At 37.2% G+C, this 19,585-nt stretch overlaps 1 protein-coding gene across 1 annotated transcript in view; it reads left to right on the forward strand.

The window, feature by feature from the left end:
* The window catches only part of spock1 (SPARC (osteonectin), cwcv and kazal like domains proteoglycan 1), a 243,463-nt gene extending 229,127 nt beyond the window's left edge, over window positions 1-14,336 (forward strand). Inside the window, exons 8-12 of the mRNA XM_051650521.1 lie at window positions 8,640-8,756; window positions 9,852-10,073; window positions 10,364-10,426; window positions 10,656-10,793; window positions 11,111-14,336. Coding sequence (XP_051506481.1) covers window positions 8,640-8,756; window positions 9,852-10,073; window positions 10,364-10,426; window positions 10,656-10,793; window positions 11,111-11,298 — 728 coding nt within the window. The 3' untranslated portion in view covers window positions 11,299-14,336. The remainder of the gene's footprint in view (window positions 1-8,639; window positions 8,757-9,851; window positions 10,074-10,363; window positions 10,427-10,655; window positions 10,794-11,110) is intronic.
* Window positions 14,337-19,585: the final 5,249 nt, after the last annotated feature.

Genomic DNA, 19,585 nt, shown 5'->3' on the forward strand with positions numbered 1-19,585 from the left:
CTTTTCTTTTTACAATGATACCAAACACTTTTTCTTTTTTTGTCGAGTTTTAAGCCTTTAATTGTGGGTATGCCGCTGAAACAGGAAATCTTTAAAAACGCCTTCAGAGCTTAAAAGGTTCAACAATTTGTAATACACCACCAACTCTTTTTGGAATGGCAAGAAAATTGGAGGGTTTTTAATTGTTATCGGGTCATTGATGTTTGTTCCCTGCTGAAAAGACCAGTTTTTAACCAGCATTTAATTCCTATACTGTTCTAGGCTGGTGGACCAGTATAGCCATGTTTTTCTTCAGCAAAACTAGTTAAGCTGTTCGATCTGTAAGTTTTTTCTGGTAATGCTAGTTAACTAAAGAAGTCTTGCTGATAAAGCTAGTCAAAAAGCCTTTTTGAAACATCCTGCATTGTGGACCAGTGCTGGTTTTTCAGCAGGGTTAGATGAAAGCAACAACGTCCTGCTGTTTGTTTTGAAGTCTTGACGTTAGAGTTCTGTTTGAACTGATCTGTGTTCAGTCATGAAACACCCATAATCCTTCACTGTGACAGGAGATGAATGACTGAAGATCTGTTTCTCTCATTCATCTTCACTCTCCAAACCTTCCTGTTCACTCCAGATCTGCTGGAAGTTTTCCAATGGCCTCCCACCAGCTGTGAACCACACAAACACACACTTCCCTGTAGATGTTCAAATGCTTCTAATGCTTGTGTTTCAGAGACCTTCAGTCTTAACAAAGACCCTACGGAGAGAGACAGTTGGATTTTTTTATGATAGAATTGATAACACCCACTCAACATATGCTCCTACCAGGATAAACACAAACATACTCTCTGGCTATGTTCGGAGTAGCATACTAACATACTACTCTTACTATTTCTGCAGTATATGGTATGTATACTGTGCACAGTATGCACACTTTTTGTATGCATGAAATATACGGATGACCATATTTACTAAAAGGTGCAGTATACAACATAGTTCAATGCACAAAATACTGTATCTACAATGCAAAATGTTCAATTTGACCTTCCACTTCAATGTGACAAATGAACTGAAACTGTAATATTTAATATTTCTATTTTGACTCCTTATTTGATCACACTGCCAAAATTTAAAAAAGAAAAAAATTATTAACTTAATTGTATGTATATATATATATATTAGATGTAAAAAGTATAATTTGTCGTACATTGGGGTGTTATGTGTTATATATGTTGTAGTTTATTTAATGTTTATTGCATTATTGTAGTGTCACGTGTTTCCCTGATGGCGTTTTGTGTTTGTGTCTCTACATGTGTATTAATTATTGCTGAGTTGATGAACTTTAAGTCATCATATGGATTTCTGTAGTTACAGTAGCTAGAGTAATTACTAATTAAAGTGAAAAACAGACTTTTATAGTTCCAGAAAGTTAGTGTATTATGTTTATATCATTTAATAATATAAACAGTAATGAACCATAAAATATACGGGCATCAAAATGACATCCCGTAAAGCCATTGTATTTTTTACGGTAAATGTCTGGCGACCACAGCTGCCAGTATTTTATTTTAAATTTAAATATATACAGTTGTGGCCAAAGATATTGGCACCCTTGGTAAATAGGAGCAAAAAAGGCTGTGAAAAATATGTCTTTAGTGTTTATCCTTTTGATCTTTCATTCATAAAAATAAAAAAAAATCTAACCTTTAATTGAAGTAAACTGATTGAAAATCTCATAATTCTCATAATTAAATATTTTTCTCCAAAACACGTTGGCCACAATTATTGAAGTATATTCCCATTCATATTTTACATTTTTTAGTGCACCTGGGTGACTAGGAACATAAGATTGTTCAGCCATGACTTTCTGTTTCACAGGGGTATAAATATGAGGTAACACACAGGCCAAATTCCCTAAATCATCAATCACAGTGGGTTAGACTAAAGAATATAGTTCTGATGTCCGGCAAAAGGTTGTTGAGCTTCACAAAATGGGAAGTGGCTATATGAAAATACCATCCACCATCAGGGAAATAATGAACAAGTTCCAATCAACTAGAGATCTTAAGAATCGGCCTGGAAAAGGACATGTGTCTATAATGTCTCCACGCACAGTGAGGAGGATGGTTCAAGCGGCCAAAGAATCTCCAAGGATCACAGCTAGAGAATTGCAGAAATTAGATGGGTCTTGGGGTCAGAAAGTCTCAATAAAATATCAGACATCACCTACATCACCACAAGTTGTTTGGGAGGGTTTCAAGAAATAAAGCCTCTGCTCTCATCCAACAACAAACTCAAGCATCTTCAGTTTGCCAGACACTACTGGAACTTCAAATGCAACAGTTCTATGGTCAGATGAAGTAAAAAAGAGCTTTTTGGCAGCAAACACCAGAGATGGGTTTGGCACACACAGAGATGGAGAAGTACCCAATGCCCACGTTTAAATGTGGTGCTGGATCTTTAATGTTGTGGGGCTGTTTTTATGCCAGAGGTCCTGGACATCTTGCTCGGATACATGGCATCATGGACTCTATCATATACCAACAGATAAAAATCTAAACCTAACTGCCTCTGCCAGATAGCTTACAATGGGCCTTGGATGGACATTCCAGCAGAACAATGATCCAAAACAAACATCAAAATCAACACAAAAATGGTTCACTGACCACAAATCCAAGGTTCTGCCATGTCCATCCCAGTCCCCAGACCTGAACCCCATAGAAAATGTGTGGGGTGAACTGAAGAGGAGAGTCCACCAACATGGACCTCTGAATTTGAAGGATCTGGAGAGATTTTGTATGGAGGAATGGGCTCAGATCCCTTGCCAGGTGTTCTCCAACCTCATTAGGCATTAAAAGAGAAGACTCAGAGCGCTTATCTTGGCAAAGGGAGGTGGCAAGAAGTATTGAATTAAAGGGTGCCAATAATTGTGCCACACATATATTTGACAAAAATATGTGTGGCACAATTATTGGCACCCTTTAATTCAATACTTTGTGCAACCTCCCTTTGCCAAGATAAGAGCTCTGAGTCTTCTAAAATTATATTATATTTATTTAATAGTGCAAAGACAGCATACTGCTTATTTACAAGATGATAAGTGGGTGTCACTCACATGCAATATGTTGAGGTCGTGTGTAGCATACAGTACTACTGTTTAAATTGTTTATTGTTGCAGAATTCATACTCATTCATACCCAACTCTTGTTTTAAGAATAGAAGGGATTATACAGTGTATAATCCACAGTATTCAAGTAGTGTACTAGTATTCCATATCAAACACACACACACACTTGATTTGCATTTACCGAAACTGAGATAAAAAGAGCTCATTAAAAGAGATTAATTCTTTTAGCCAGACTTGCCGTTTCATTTTAATTAAGCAGCGCTGCAGGCTCACTAACGCAAACATGACGAGTCTCCATCAGGAATAGAATCTCTGCAGCTGTATGTCAAAGCCATCAGATAAGAGCAAATTAACTCTGCCATCTGTATGCACAAGAACCCATTCACAAAGTCTGGGGAACTGATGACCAGATCTGATGAAAAGCTACTGGAATGTAATAGCTGAAAAAAAGGATATATATCTTGATTTGTATTTATTTGCTCTGAAATGACCTGCAGATGGATTTTAGCCATAGTTTCACTAAAAGGACCATTGTTGTCAAGTAGATTCAGAATGTTTAATGCAAGAACTAAAGCAGAGTCACAACCTAGTTAAAAATAATTAAGATAACATAAATATTTAAGTTTTATACAGCACATGCAGATTGTTTATTGAATTCAGTCACAGCCTTTAGGTCACATTTTGATTAAAATTTGATTTAGATTGATTCCCACTCTTCAAACAAAGACAAAAAACATGGAAATTAATTTTGATCAAATTTAGAAGTCAAAGAAGAGTGTTAAACACAAACAGAGAAATTTTGAAGAATCTGCAAGCTGCCCTTTTCTATAAAAATGAAACCAAGTTGGGGGCCTGGGTAGCTCAGTGAGTAAAGACGCAAATTCAAATCCAGGGTGTGCTGAGTGACTCCAGCCAGGTCTCCTAAGCAACCAAATTGGCCCTGTTGCTAGGAAGGGTAGAGTCACATGGGGTAAACTCCTCGTGGTCGCTGTAATGTGGTTCTCGCTCTCGGTGGGGCGCATGGTGAGTTGTGCATGGATGCCGTGGAGAATAGCGTGAAGCCTCCACACGCGCTACGTCTCTGCGGTAACTCGCTTAACAAGCCACGTGATAAGATGCACGGATTGACGGTCTCAGACATGGAGGCAACTAAGATTCATCCTCCGCCACCCGGATTGAGGCGAGTCACTATGCCACCACGAGGACTTAGAGCGCATTGGGAATTGGCCATTCCAAATTGGGAAGAAAAGGGGAGAAAAAAAAAAAATATGAAACCAAGAATATTTAAGCTTGACTGTGACGAGTCGTATGGGCTTCTTTAATATATATATATATATATATATATATATATATATATATATATATATATATATGCATATATTGCATAACTGTATATATTGTTGCATGTGTATTGCTTACATAAATAGTTTGTACTCTTTACAAGTATTTACATTGATGTGTACAATAAGTGGTAAAACAGTACTGTCTCTTTAAGAATAGCGGCAGTTTTAACATCAACATTGAGATTAAATAAGATCGCAGTGCATCGCAAAATCAATATTTTTACCCAGGCCTACTTTTATGGTCCTTTTCTGTCCATTTTGGAGCTTGACAGCCCCGATCACTATTTACTTTCATTGTATGGAAAAGAGCAGTGTGAACATTTTTCAGAATTTCTCCTTTTGTGTTCCATGTAAGAAAGAAAGTCAAACGAGGTTGAGTAAATGATGAATTTGTTTTTTTTAACAGGACTATTCCTTTTAATCCGCTCATGTTCTGGTTATTCTTCACCCGCTCTCTCCGTTTTTTCTTCATTTTTTCTTTCTTTCCCAGAGGACAAGAGGAGCAGTTACAGAAATTATGTTTAATAAAGGCTACCGAACAAGTGAACTCTTCAGTGTAAAGTGGTGCAGCTCTCTAATTATAAGTTTTGAAGTATCTACTTATCACAGTTCATGTTAATGTGTAGTCTGTGATCTGTTGGCCTGTTTTGTTCATAATTAAACAAGACTAAATCATGTTCGTTTATCTTCTTTTAGAGAGTAGAAGTCTCAGTGTGCAATTAAACTCCCTTTTATTACTTGATAATGTAATGCTGAAGTCTAACACACACACTGTATTCATCATGTCCACATTTAACCATCTGAAACCTCTAATTAAATATAATTCACAGCTTTAGAGACAGTCACAGCTGGTGAAACTGACAGAGACCTTATAGTACCTTGAATAGAATGAAAATGATGTCATCGTTTAATCACCCTCATGTTGTTCCAAACCTGCATGACATTCTTTCTGCTGTGAAACACAAAAGGAGATGTTTGGCAGAATGTTCGAGCCAAGGTTATTACTAAAATGAAAACTAGCAGTGGAAAAATATTTTCGTTTACGCACCATTAAAACTAACTAAAACTAAACTAAAATTGAAAATGTTAAACAAAACACAAAAGCGGCATTGTTTAAGCGGCACTTTTATGTACAATAAAGGTGAATGGAGATGGCATTGTCGAGTATTTGTGCATAACAACTTTTATTTGGGTCTGTTCCTCACAAGAAGCTATCGTATGGTTTCAGAAGACCTGGAATATATCCCTTTTGAAATGTCCACTGGGTGGCGCTAAAAGTGCGTTAAAAGTTTCTCCCAAACAGATCAAGGCTTTTTAGAGTAATGCACTTTCAATTAACAAAACTGACGTCCCTACCCTAAACCTTAAACCTAACCGATAGTGTCAGAAAAAGCAAATGTGAGATGAAAAACTCAACCACGTCATTTTGTGCTGCTTCTATGACACTTTCGGCTGATGTGTGGACTGGTGGGCTCTTCAGGACTCATACCCCGGTCCTTTGCATCACAAGTGCAACGCTCTATCAGTTGAGCTACCGTGCAATTTAATCGCACTTGAACAAGCTTGTAAATGTAGTTGGTTGTATAATGCAAGCGTTAAAATGAGTCATGCACTATAGTAAAAGTGTTTAGATGTCATAAGATAACATTGTGTGAGGAACAGGACGAAAGGTAAGTGTTTATGAACTGACAATCTATAGTTTTACTCTTGATTCGTGTGAAAGTGAATAAAAGCCATTGTTGTTGCACCTCCAGGAAGCTGCCGCGATAACAAACCACGTAAAAGTCATTTTGCAAGCATGTAACGTGATTCTATGAGACCAGGTTGCAATTTTGCTTGTGTTTTGACATGAGGGCGAGAAGTTAACGGCAGAATTTTAATGTGTGGGTGAACGAATCCTTTAATCAAATCTAAAAATCTCTCTCTCACAGTATAATGCGTTCAGCGGAGTCAGTCTGATCTCATTCTTGCTGATACAGTAGAGCGAGCGAACGAGCAAACGGTCTGTTCCCCAAATCTACAGATGAAAAGCGTTTCTGTCCATAATCAAAGAGCTAACGTTCGTGTATCCTGCTGTTAATCACTCTAAAGGATCGTTTTCTGTGGGGAACTACTAATATCTGTGTCTGTTGGAATTAGACGTGTCCGTCATGTTGGTTTGCTCTGCAAGATTCATGTGCATGGTGACTGCTGCTGTTAGCGATTATCTTTAAAAGACGAGCACTGAGGATGTCCGTCCTGAAGATTAGAGTCAGCATTTATCATTCACAGTATTCATACGGCGGAACAATCAGCGCCTGACAGTAGCGTTCCTTTAATTGCTGCAGTAACTCGACACGTCAGCACCCAAAAACCCACCTGTCAATCAAAGACAGGGAACAAGAAACGTCCCAAAGTTATCAGAGAGTACATAATGTTTTTGGACTGTGCCATAGATTTGCAAATCAGTTCTGCTGTCATTCTGCTGTCGTGTTTTTGACGACCTCTTCACTTTTGTCCTGAAGAGTTTGATTTCACTTCTCTGAAGTGTGAACTAGTTAAAGGGATCAATTTTGAATCATTTACTCACCTTTAGAAAGAGACAGATTGAGAGAAAGACTGCTCTTATTTGATTTCTCTTTGTGTGTGTCATCAGTTTGTGTCTGTCAGGAGTGTTGTTCAGAAAAGTCATTTCCCTCCTGACACTCTCCAAATTTGAGTTGCAGAGTTGCAGCTTTGCAGTGATGTTAGAGGAAATAGAAGCAACTTGTTCCTGTCTGAAAACAATAATATACATTTCACCTGAATTAATGCACTTTAAACAAACACACTCTCTTCTGTATGAGTTTTGCACACTGCTACATATAGAAAAGCAAGCCTGAAACTCTTGACCCTTTCTATGCAACCTTCATACACACACATACATTATATACTGTATGTATACTATACCAAGTATCACTTAGACTAGGGGTCGGCAGCCTATGGCATGTGTGCCAGCACTGAGGGGTAATCAGTGGCACGCCAGCAACGGCGAGAGAGGAGTAAACTATTTTATTTATATAAATTCTGCACCTGCATTCCAATCTACATCTTGATGTAATCCTTCCTCGTGATCCCACAGCGTGTTTTAATGAGCTGAATGGGAGGCTAAACAAAGAGTTAACATGTGACGAGACTGCAGTATACCCAACAGACTCGTGCAACGCGTGCAAGCATTCGCGCATCACGAGCCGGCAGCGCTTCTCTTTTGGTTAATCACGTCATTCCAGAGGTTTTCAATGGGGTTCAGGTCTGGAGATTGGGCTGGCCATGACAGGGTCTTGATCTGGTGGTCCTCCATCCACACCTTGGTTGACCTGTCTGTGTGGCATGGAGCATTGACCTGCTGGAAAAATCAGTCCTCAGAGTTGGGGAACATTGTCAGAGCAGAAGGAAGCAAGTTTTCTTCCAGGATAACCTTGTACATGGCTTGATTCATGCATTCCTCACAAAGACGAATCTGCCCTATTCCAGCCTTGCTGAAGCACCCCCAGATCATCACCGATCATCCACCTGGTCATCTAATGGTTAGACGAGACCTGGAGAGGCCTTCAAGCCACAGTGTCTCGCACTGATCCACTTGATGGAGGATCGGTGATGATCTGGGGGTGCTTCAGCAAGGCTAGAATCGGCCAGATTCATCTTTGTGAAGGACCTTTAAAGGGTTCACAGGCTGGACAGTGCAGATTCACAGGCTTTTTACCAACATGTATATTCGCACTGGATTGCCTTAAATTTTCAGGGCATTTTATTGAAGGTAAAAGGCGATAAAATCTTTACCAGACCGGAAAAATTACCGATATGACCGATTCAGACGGGATTTAAATTACGGAGAAGCCCTGGTAATGATTATGTAAAACAAATCCCTTCCGAATAGTGCTTTTCTTTCTATTGTTCTCTGTTTCTTCATTTTTAAACTTGGGTAACTATGTCCTGTCTTGCTCTCTGTCTGTACTGGGATTGTAAATAAACAGTTCTTTGTAAATATGATTATAAATGAAACTGAAGTAAATGAATATTTTGGAGTGTGTAAAGCGGCGAATGTAATCAGCGTCTCTCAGTTGTGTTGTTCAGTGAGTCTCACTTGAATATTGTGAATCCAGACAGATAAATAAAATATATCATCGCTAAACAGATGTGCTAATTTAAAGTGTGTGTGTGTGTGTGTGTAGGCTGCAGTGATGCTGATTTGAGAAGTTTAGCGTCCAGACTGAAAGACTGGTTCGGGGTTTTGCACACAGATGCCAACAGAGACCTTAAAACCAGCACAAGTGACACTGCACAAGGACGTAAGTGAGCTACTGTACAATATTGTCTGTGCTTGTCTTCTGCCACTGTATATTAATTCATTGCATTTTTTTTATTATGTTTTTAACCCTTAGAGGTCCATGCATTGACATAAATAATGTATTTTATTTTCTCCACCTTGAAAATGTTTTTAGAAAGCCAAAAATTATAGATATCTTTTTGTTTTCAAATTGATATTGTTATGTGTATTTTTTGTGTGTGTTTCTAAAATAAAGGTATTATTTAATTGCTTTAAACCAATGTTGTAATTCTGCTTCGCTGCATCTCTGAGGGTTACATTTATTTATTTGTTTAAAATGTTTTTATTTGATGTTAATATGTTTTTTATATTTTTCCTCTCTTTTTCTTTAATTCATTAATTGAAGGCAATTCTCAAATCCTGCATTGCTGTAATATCATTATAAAAAACACATTAGTTTTAAGGTGCTTTATTGGCATGACAAATATTTGTTCGTTCATATTGCCAAAGCGTTTACAGCTGAGCTGTGCACAAATAAAACAGTGCAAAACAACGTACATAATATAAGAAAAAAAGACATAATGTATAATGTAAACTTGTCATATAAGGTAAAAAGGATCATGTTAAATAATCAAAATCTGCAGAACAAATTTTTTTTTATGTCTTAGTGCCTTCCTGAGCCCATGTCCTACAAATATTTTTTTTCCTCTCTAAAAAAAAAACCAACATTTTTAATCTAAAAAAAAAAAAAAAAATGCTCTAAAAAAAAAAAGTCTCCATTTTTTTTATTTTATTTTATTTTTATATAATTTATTTATTTATTTTTTTTGTGCAAAATAAGATGCACACAAAATTGCTGAAATTAAATAAACTTTTCTTTTGCAAAATAGTTACTTAAAATTCACTTAAACAAATTTGGAAAAAAAACTAAATGTGCATTATCCATCCACAAACTGGTCAGTAGGTTTTGGAACTGATACAAGGGAGAAGTAACATTACTTCTAATTATAACGCCATTGCCGATACTCTCAAAATAGAATTGTAATTGTCCAATAAACCCAAACATTATTCAGTGTTACTCACATACATGTAAAGGCCATTTCTGTCTCTCCTGCAGGTTTTGACACCAGCATTTTGCCCATCTGTAAAGATTCTCTCGGGTGGATGTTCAACAAGCTGGACATGAACTATGACCTCCTCCTCGACCAATCAGAGCTCAGCGCCATTTACCTCGACAAGTATGAACTGTGCATGCGACCGCTGTTCAACTCCTGCGACTCTTTTAAAGACGGAAAACTCTCCAACAACGAGTGGTGTTACTGTTTCCAAAAACCCGCCGGTGAGCGTGCCAAACACTGAGATAAAAACGTCTTTATTAAAGGAATATTCTTCGTTATTGTACCACGTCACAAGCATGAAAAGAAATCTGTTGTGTAATAAAAATCAACCTCTGGGACCCGAAGTTGAAGAAACACCCAAATATACTGTTGTTTGTTGTTAGTTTGTGAATGCATTAGCTAATGTTAATGTATACAACTTTTAATGTTGCATTTTTTATACTCTCCCATATACAATCTTATTGTAAAGTGTAAATGTGTTTTCAGTCTGTGTTTGTGTGTGTTTCTTCAGGCATGCCGTGTCAGAATGAGATGAACAGGATTCACTCTCACAACCGACGGAAGACTCTGATTGGTCAGTAGATTGGTGAATCTGTGTTAGCTCCGCCCCAGACTTCCTCTGGACCAATCAGCATCAACAATCATGCATTATTTAAATTCATACACTGAGTCTATTGTTGACATTCTGAGTTATTTATGATGTCATGTTCAGCTTTTATTCTTTAGGAAGCAATAGAAATGTGGCAGTTTATTCATTTTATAATGTCAGTATTTCTTTTCTGTTGGTATAATTCTCTCTGTAGGTGTGTATGTACCGCGCTGTTCTGATGACGGGTATTTTAAGGCCACTCAGTGTCACGGCAGCACCGGTCAGTGTTGGTGTGTCGACAAATATGGCAACGAGATCGCAGGATCCCGCAGACAGGGCAATCCTTCATGTGGTACATTCACTCATATAAACACAAATGAGAAATGTTTGAGTTCATATTGAGATCTCTTTGGTATCCTGAGATATTGTTGAGATCTCTTCTGAAACTCTAGAGTCTTTGTCCCAGGAGAAACATCTAAGAAGCTGTTATGACATCTGAAGCTTCATTATTCAACAGTGTTTCCTGTGTTCTGTTTCAAAATGTATAAAACATCATATTTTATATATAATGAATGACCTGCCTCAGAAACACACACACACACACACACACACACACCTCTATCCGCCAAACACCTTCCCTTTCATCTGTGTGTGTTTGTGTGTGTTTAGAGGAAGATCAGGAGACGTCTGGAGATTTCGGCAGCGGCGGCGCCGTGATTCTATTGGACGATCAGGAGGAGGAGTCTCCACAGCGTGGGCGGGGCAGACAGAAAGAGAGGCGGGCTCGGCTCCACCCCCGCGGGGCGATCGAGGACGACGAAGATGCAGAGGACGACGAGATGGGCTACGTCTGGTAGCTCCGCCCACCCATCTTCCGCTAATTAACCAGGGACCCATGTTAAAATGCACAGTTCTGAAGCCATTCCAGCTCCACCCCCTTGGACACGCCCACTTCCTCTACTGCTCCCATTCTGAATCTGATGTTTGAAAACCTTCCTGATTAATTACTGCTATCATTCCATCTCTCTATCTGTGGCCAGCTGTTCATGTTCTCTCCTCTGTTCCCCCTCATTTTGACGGTTTACATGCATGACGAAATCTTTCAGCATTTCAGAGGTTTCTTTTCAGGAGTTGGAAGTTCTGCACAGATCTTCTTAAAGGGTTCGAGAGTGTTTACAATATATTTTAGAGAAGTTATCTGTGGTCGTATGCATGGACGCCACTCCAAAACAGAAGAGACAGCCTTTGAGACCTTTGATGGTGAAGATCAGGTGGGCCGTTCACACAGAATGCGTTCTTGCATCCATCTGTGCTATTACTTTTTATTATAAAAACACATTTCTATTTCATTCCTCTGCATTGTTTTAGCTGTTTTTGAAGGCGAGAATGCTTTCTGAGTGAATGGCCCTTTATGCTGCATTCACATCAGGAGATAATAGGGTGTTTCCTCAACTTCAGTCACATTAAAACTCAACTGGAAACTTTTTACCAGGGCGTCGTTATTTATTTTTGGTACTTTTCAAATGTCTTTTATGAATACATTTGACTGTTTTAGCCTTGTAGCAGACCCAGACTTTCTATATTAAACTATAAAAGTACATTATAAAAATACAAATTATTACGTTTAAGCCTTGAAGATTTTTTTTTTTTTTTTTTAACTTAATCCAATTGGAATACAATTCCTTGACTTTGTTTTACATATGGTATCTGAAAACACACAAAAACATTTGGACCATTTTCTTGACATTTTCTTGGTTTTATTTCATTTTGTTACACTTGTTTTGTTCCCGGTCAAAAATGACCGGCCATTGGAAATGAATGGATTAGACTACAAAATACAGAAATATTAAGTGTTCAGGAGCATCACAATATACATTACCAACCATTACTACATGGTGATTGACAACATCATCTACACTTTAGGCGAGCACATATGTGGATGTGTATTTGCACAACACACAACACACACAAACACACACACACACAAACACACAACATGTATGGATCGTCTTTCCATGTACACTCTTTGAGGAATATTTCAAGATCTACTCATCATATTATGTTGTGTTTGGGCTCGTTTGAATCTGGATCGTCTGCTGTAAGTTACACTATATCACTGTCTATGTTATATGTATGTTTCAGGAAGTAATAAGGAATAACGTGACAAAAAGACACTCCTGTTCATTATATTTATGTGTGTCTGTGGGAATTTTATACACTAAAACTCACTGCAGTTTGACCTCTAAGTGAAACAAATTCACTCATTGCATTTTACAAATTGAGAGCTTTCCAACGATATATAATACATGACTATCTCATCTTTTTATTGTTTTATGAACTCTAAATATTATTGTTGTAATTACAAATTTGCAGATGATGAGAACGAAACAATTCTTATTTGTCTGCTAATTAAAAATCATTATTTAAGAATTGGTAGGATCAACTATATGCATTGTAAAGTCCTGCTTCTAAACTTTAAAATGACACGTATTTTGTTCAGATCAAGGAAGTGGTTATTAATTTATTATGCAATTATATATATATATATAATAAGATAGCACTAGCCCGAAATGAATCCTTCTATCAATATAAAATTATATATTTTAAAATATGTTCATAATTACTAAAAAAAGAAGTTGATAAAAAGATATAATGCAATATCTTGTGATAATACATGCAATAATAGAGATTTACAAACAATCTAAGTGGGCCGGTCATTTTTGACCGGGAACATAAACGAACACAACACAAGAGTTAAAAGTAGATAAACCATGCATGTTGCATGTATATAGACTGTTGGACATTGTCAGTAGACAAATTAAATCAACTAGTGAAAGTGTGAAAAAAGTGCCTGAATTTGAAGAAACACCCAATTACAAGTTACCAAGTTGAAAAAAACGATGTCTTATTTGAACATGGAATTACAAGTTGGAAACTCTGAATTTTATGAAAGCTCTGACAGCATGTAAAAACAATGAAAAGCTCGTTCTTTGATCCTTAAAACTTTGCAAACGAACATATGAATTACTGTAGTGATTAAGTATTTACGATAACACAGCCGCCCATGGAGACCAAAAACACTCTCAGTCATTCTAATAATTACGGTAATTCCGACACAGTATGACGAACAGTGAAAAGAGCGCAGACGATACGCATGATTCAATAATTTTGATTGTTGTTTCAGCTGGTGATTTTGTTTTAAACTCCCTCATATTGTTTGTCCTGTTTTTTTCACAGACTCAAAGTGTTTAAGTGAATCGTGACCTTTGTGTCGGCTCTGTGTGATGCTTTTACTGAAGCTCGAGAGTTCCGGCTTGACAGAATTTCCGAAACGATGAAACGGCTCATCAGCTTGACCTTTTCAAACCATTACCGAACACTTCCGCTCGCAGAAAAACAGAAGGTGAATGAAAAGCCTCTCTCTGTGACGGCCCGTCTGTGCTCACTGAGGTGAACGCTGCTTCACGCCTCTGTGTTCAGCTGTCAGATGAATTTTGTTTCATCAGCACATCTGAACGAGAGAATACAACGATTTCTGAATGACTCTGTGAATCTGTCCTGCAGTTTTGGAGTTACTGCCTTCAGTAATTCATCTCCAACAGTTGAACTGAGGAGATGAACTCTATTTATCATGTGATGAAATCTGAAAGTGAGTTTAGAAGGTTTATGTCCCAATCTTAAAGGGATAGTTCACCCAAAAAATCATTTACACTCTCAGAACAGAGATTATGGGTAACAGAGGAAAGAACTGACAGTCTTACGGCTTCATAACACCTTTTCTTCTATCCACCTTTCCATGAGAATGATTGTTTTATCATGACATTGAAGACATAGATTTGAAAATATGACATGAAATGAACAGTTATCAGAAAAATAAAAATGATGTCATCTTTAACTCTCCCTCATGTTGTTCCAAACCCTTCCATTAAGAAAGAAACACAAAAGGAGATATATAGCAAAATGTGCATGTGGATCTTATTGCAAAAGTAGTCCGTACGACTCTATACGTGCTTTATATAAAGGTGCGTTCATATCCTCCTGGGAAGTTCATACTTACGAGGTCAGAAGTCATGAGTTTAGCCGGAAAGAATGGACCCATTTCGCAATTTCATATTTCTTTCTCTCTTTTTCATTTACTAGTGTAGACAGAAAGCTTTATTTAGCACCAGTGCAACAAAATAAAGAGCAAAGCCACACATTAGGTGTGCAATTAACACTTTATCTACCTATTTTATCATTCTTGTTTGGCCACATATAATAATGTGAAATGTAGTTTTGTTGCAAACGTTAGTCACTGCATAAACCAACTAAAGGAGTCTTATTTTGTGGCAAGTTTTATCGTTATTCAAACTAATCTGCACAGTCAAATCCTCAAGTAAAACTGAATTATCATCAATAATAATTTCCTTCCGCCATGATTCTTAAATCCACATGCCGCCAATTCTGAGTTTCCCCACTCGTAATTACGACTTTGTAGTAGTGTTCATGTGCGCTGAACTCGTAAATACGATCATTCCGACATCACTAAAGTTGTATAATAGCCTTGTGTTGGGAACAGACCCAGATTTAAAGAAATAGTTCACCCAAAAATGAAAATGCTCTCATCATTTACTCACCCTCGTGCCATCCCAGATGTGTATGACTTTCTTTCTTCTGCAGAACACAAATGAAGATTTTTAGAAGAATATTTCAGCTCTGTAGGTCCATACAATGTAAGTGAATGGTGATCAGAACTTTGAAGCTCCAAAAAGCACATAAATGCAGCATAAAAGTAATCCATAAGACTCCAGTGGTTTAATCCATGTGATATGATAAGTGTGGGTGAGAAACAGATCAATATTTAAGTCCATTTTGACTATAAATCTCCACATTCACTTGTAACATTCTTTGACATTCTGAAAGTGAAAGTGAAAGTGGAGATTTAGAGTAAAAAAGGATGTAAATATTTATCTGTTTCTCACCTAAAGTGATCGAATTGCTTCAGAAGATATATATTTAACCACTGGAGTCGTATGGATTACTTTTATGCTGCCTTACTGTGATTGTTGTAGCTTCAAAGTTCTGGTCACCATTCACTTGCATTGTATGGATCTACAGAGATGAGATATTCTTCTAAAAATCTTCGTTTGTGTTCAGCAGAAGAAAGAAAGTCAAACACATCTGGGATGGCATGAGGGTGAGCAAATGATGAGAGAATTTTCATTTTTAAGTGAACAATCCCATTAAGCTATGCTTTGAAAAATCGTACCCTCTAAAATCTTATTTGTGTCAGTGTATATTCAAATATGATGCATCAAGACGTGTTGCACCAGATTTGACGTCAGTGATGCCATTGATTCTCATGTGTCTCGAAACTTGTCACCAAGTTTGAATAAAAATGCAAATGAGATTTCAGAGCTGTGGCGATATGTGGAACAACATGAGAGTGAGTAAATAATGGCAGAATTTTCATTTCTAAATGAACTATAACATACAAATCAGGCTAAGCAGTCATAAAAATAACGTGACTACGGTGACATTTTTGCAAACTGATATTACGTGGTTCAATACATGTATCGCGGCATTTCCAAAGTGAAATGTTCACTGAGGGGCGCTAAAAGCGAGTTAAATGTTCCCGCAAACAGATGAGGTTTTTAAGATTAATGCTCTATCGAGTTTTAAATCAACAAAACCGACCTCCCTACCCTAAACCTTAAACCTAAACCTAACCGAAAGTGTCATAAAAGCAAAAGTGAGATGAATAACACAGTTGCGTCATTTTGTGGTGCTTCTGTGACACTTTCGGCTCACGTATCCCGGCCGTTCACGTTGCAAGCGCGGTTTGTGCGCAACTTAGACATGTAATGCAAGCGTTAAAATGTCCAGGAAGTAAGTGTTTATGAACTGATAATCTGCCGTTTTACTCGTGATTTGTGTGAAAGTGAATAAAAGTCATTGTTGTGGTAGCGCCTCAAGTGAAACTTCCGCAATACATACAACGAGCCACGTAAAAATCATTTAGCAAAAATGTATGCATAGTAATGTACTGTTATTCTGTGAGAAGTCATAATCTGTCTTTGTCTTGCATTCTGTCTATCGATCACATTCTCAGTCACAGTCTGTTGTTATCATGATGACCCGAGAGCTGAGTATAGATAACACACACACCATTATCTAATCGCTGCAGAACTGCATTATGGACATCTGCACTGGCCCACCTGATGATATCAATGACCTTTGAGGTGACCTCTCCCCTCCTCGCGTGCTGCTGTGTATCTGATGCCTGGCCTGCAACTGTAAACCGCCCCTCGCTCCTCCCCCCACTTCCTGTCCCGCCTCTGCCTGCTTTGCTCCTGTATAAAGATGCAATAAAAGCTTCGTTTGCGCTGTTTTCACTTATTTTAACACACGCAGGTGACAAAACCGCTCACACTTTGCAGCAACAAATTCAAGTCGATGGCCATATTTGCAAGAGTTTCCTTTGTTAATTCTCTATATTTTTTACTCTGTAAAGAAGACAATAATTAACGTGTAAAATGCTGAATGTTCAACAGGAGATGTAATTTAATGACGTCATATTGCTTTGTCAATTTGCCTTGCCTGAGTCTGGATGTGTAAAAACCCTCCTGTAGTCCTGAGTTTAATGTAGAGATCCCTCTCTATCTGTCTCTCTCTCTTTGTCTCTCTGTCTGTCTCTCGCTCCTTTTCCATCGACACCATGCCAGTGTTTGTGCTTAACTCAGTGCCCAATCTGGCCCTTTTCCGTTCATCTCCGATGAGGAAAAAGCAGTCCTGGGACGGTCAAATGGGCTCTGTTTTCAAAACAATCAAATCATCACTCTCATCAACAAAGTTGCTAAATTAAATTCAAGTTTTTGTTTGTGGGCAGGTTATGTAGTAACGTAGTCAGTTACATCTCAAATTTGCAAATCCATTTGGGTGGAAAAAGATATTTCTCTCTCTCTGCCTGTTCTCGTGTCCTCTCTTTGTCCAATTTTCCCCTCCTGACCGAGAGTCCCAGTGGAATGTTTATGTTCTGGGCTGATTTGTTTGCTCTGATCGGTTTGTTTCGTTTGACTTACTATTTTAATTAACTTCTTTTTTGGGTTTTAACTGTAAAATGGTTCCTTGAGAAAATGTTTGTCTGAATAAAACTGGAGTTTGTCCTCGTCCAGTACTCGGTGTGAATGTCTTTTCTGCTGTTTTTCTCCAGGAAACGAGTCATTGTATGTCAGAATTGAATGTGATGATAGAGAAAGACTGGGAGTGACGATACAATAATACAATGACAAGACAGCATATAATTCTGTTGTGTTGTCCTGGCTGCAAAAAAAAAAAAAACAGAAGTAGTGTAGTCGTACTCATCAACAAACTTCCTCAAAAGTTCTAAATCAATCATTAAAAGAAGCGGAATCAAGTGGAATCAGAAAGCAGAATATTTGTTATTCTAGATAAATATATAGAGATATATTTATCCTAAAAATGTAAAGTTTTTAATATCTTAAGAATATTTTTGTGAATCAGGTCTCAGAATCTGTAACTTCCTTGCGATTCATCAAAAACCCTTAGTGGACAAGGAGGGAATTTATTTTCGGAATTAGATTTGCGGTTCCTCGCAATAAATAAACCATGGTTTTACTATAGTAATATTGTTGTAACCATGACTGATGCAGAAACCATATTAACTATAATTTTACTACAGTAATACTGTAGTATCCATATAGTAACCATGGTTTTGCTTTAGTAATATTGTATTAACCATGGTAAATTTAGTGGTTATTATGTTTTTTCTACAAATACCATATTTAACCCTTTAAGCTCTGAAGGTGTTTTTAAAGATTTTCTGTTTCAGAGGCATACCCAAAAAGGTTTATAACTCGATTAAAAAAAAGGAGGGTCAAGTGTTTGGTATTATTGTAAAGAAAACATTTCATTTACATATACATATAACATTTTTAATGATTATGATCAATTTCGAGTTGCTCAGCCTATGTAACTTCTTTTTTTTATTTGATATTATATATTTCTGGGTGTAAATAAGGTAGCTCTGAAAAACTGTTCTGTTTTGTTCCCGATCATGTCAACTCTGTCTGAGAAAATGTTTGTGTTGATACGACAAAGCAATCAAAAGTTATAGCATAACAAATATAATGTATCATAGTGTGCAAAAATGCCTCCAAGTGTCCAAAAGCCTCTCCAAACAAATATAATATAATAATTATACATAAGAACTAATTACACATCCAAGCACAACAATGACTAAAGGTTTGTATAGCATGCAGACATGATTTTAGTAATGAGATTTCACAGAATGAGTTTCATTCTGTGTCATTTGAGTCATCATTGAGTCTGTGTCATGTATTTGGCGCCATCTCTTGGTGGACATATGTAACATTGTGCTTCATGTGGATTATCTAATGATCAATGCATCTGATTACCTTGTGTGTGGACTCATTTGAAAGATAATCACCTCATCTAAATAGTGATATGTGATATTGTATATTCTGTTTATTTTTTGTCAAGTCATAAGCAAAAACGCAGCATATAATCAACACCTGTTCATATGAAACATAATTGTCAAAGACATATACTTAGCTATTACTCGCTATATTATTGTCTATGAGTAACACAAATAGGCTGGTTGTATTCTATTCTTTAAGATCTTTCCAACAACAGATATATCTCATGACTATTTGATGATTACAATAATACATACAGTGCAGATTTTTTTTTTAATAAATTATCAAAACAGAACACTTCTGATTTATCTGCAAATTTCAAAGCACTTGTTCAGTTTTGGTCATAATGTCTACATGCATTGTAAAGTAGAACTTCTAAGCTTTAAATCGATACCTATTTTGTGTTGGTAAAGACTGTAGTTATTAATATTTTGACTGTTAAGGCGGGCCCATCCAAGCTTAAAGGGTTAAACTATGGTTACAGTAGTAAAACAATTAGAGATGGTCAGGACTGCAGGTAGGACAATCTAGCACCCACACTCTCTGCTTACACAGCCATGCACTTGTAATCTGGGCAGTATGTGATTTGAAGTTGTCCTGCTGGAAAATGCAGGGATGTCCCTGGAAAAGATGGTGTTGGATGGCAGTTTATGTTGCTCCAAAATTTGTACATATCTGTCTGCATTCATGGTGTTCTCATAGATGT

Source organism: Myxocyprinus asiaticus, chromosome 22 (genome assembly GCF_019703515.2).
Source record: "Myxocyprinus asiaticus isolate MX2 ecotype Aquarium Trade chromosome 22, UBuf_Myxa_2, whole genome shotgun sequence".
Taxonomy (NCBI): Eukaryota; Metazoa; Chordata; class Actinopteri; order Cypriniformes; family Catostomidae; genus Myxocyprinus; species Myxocyprinus asiaticus.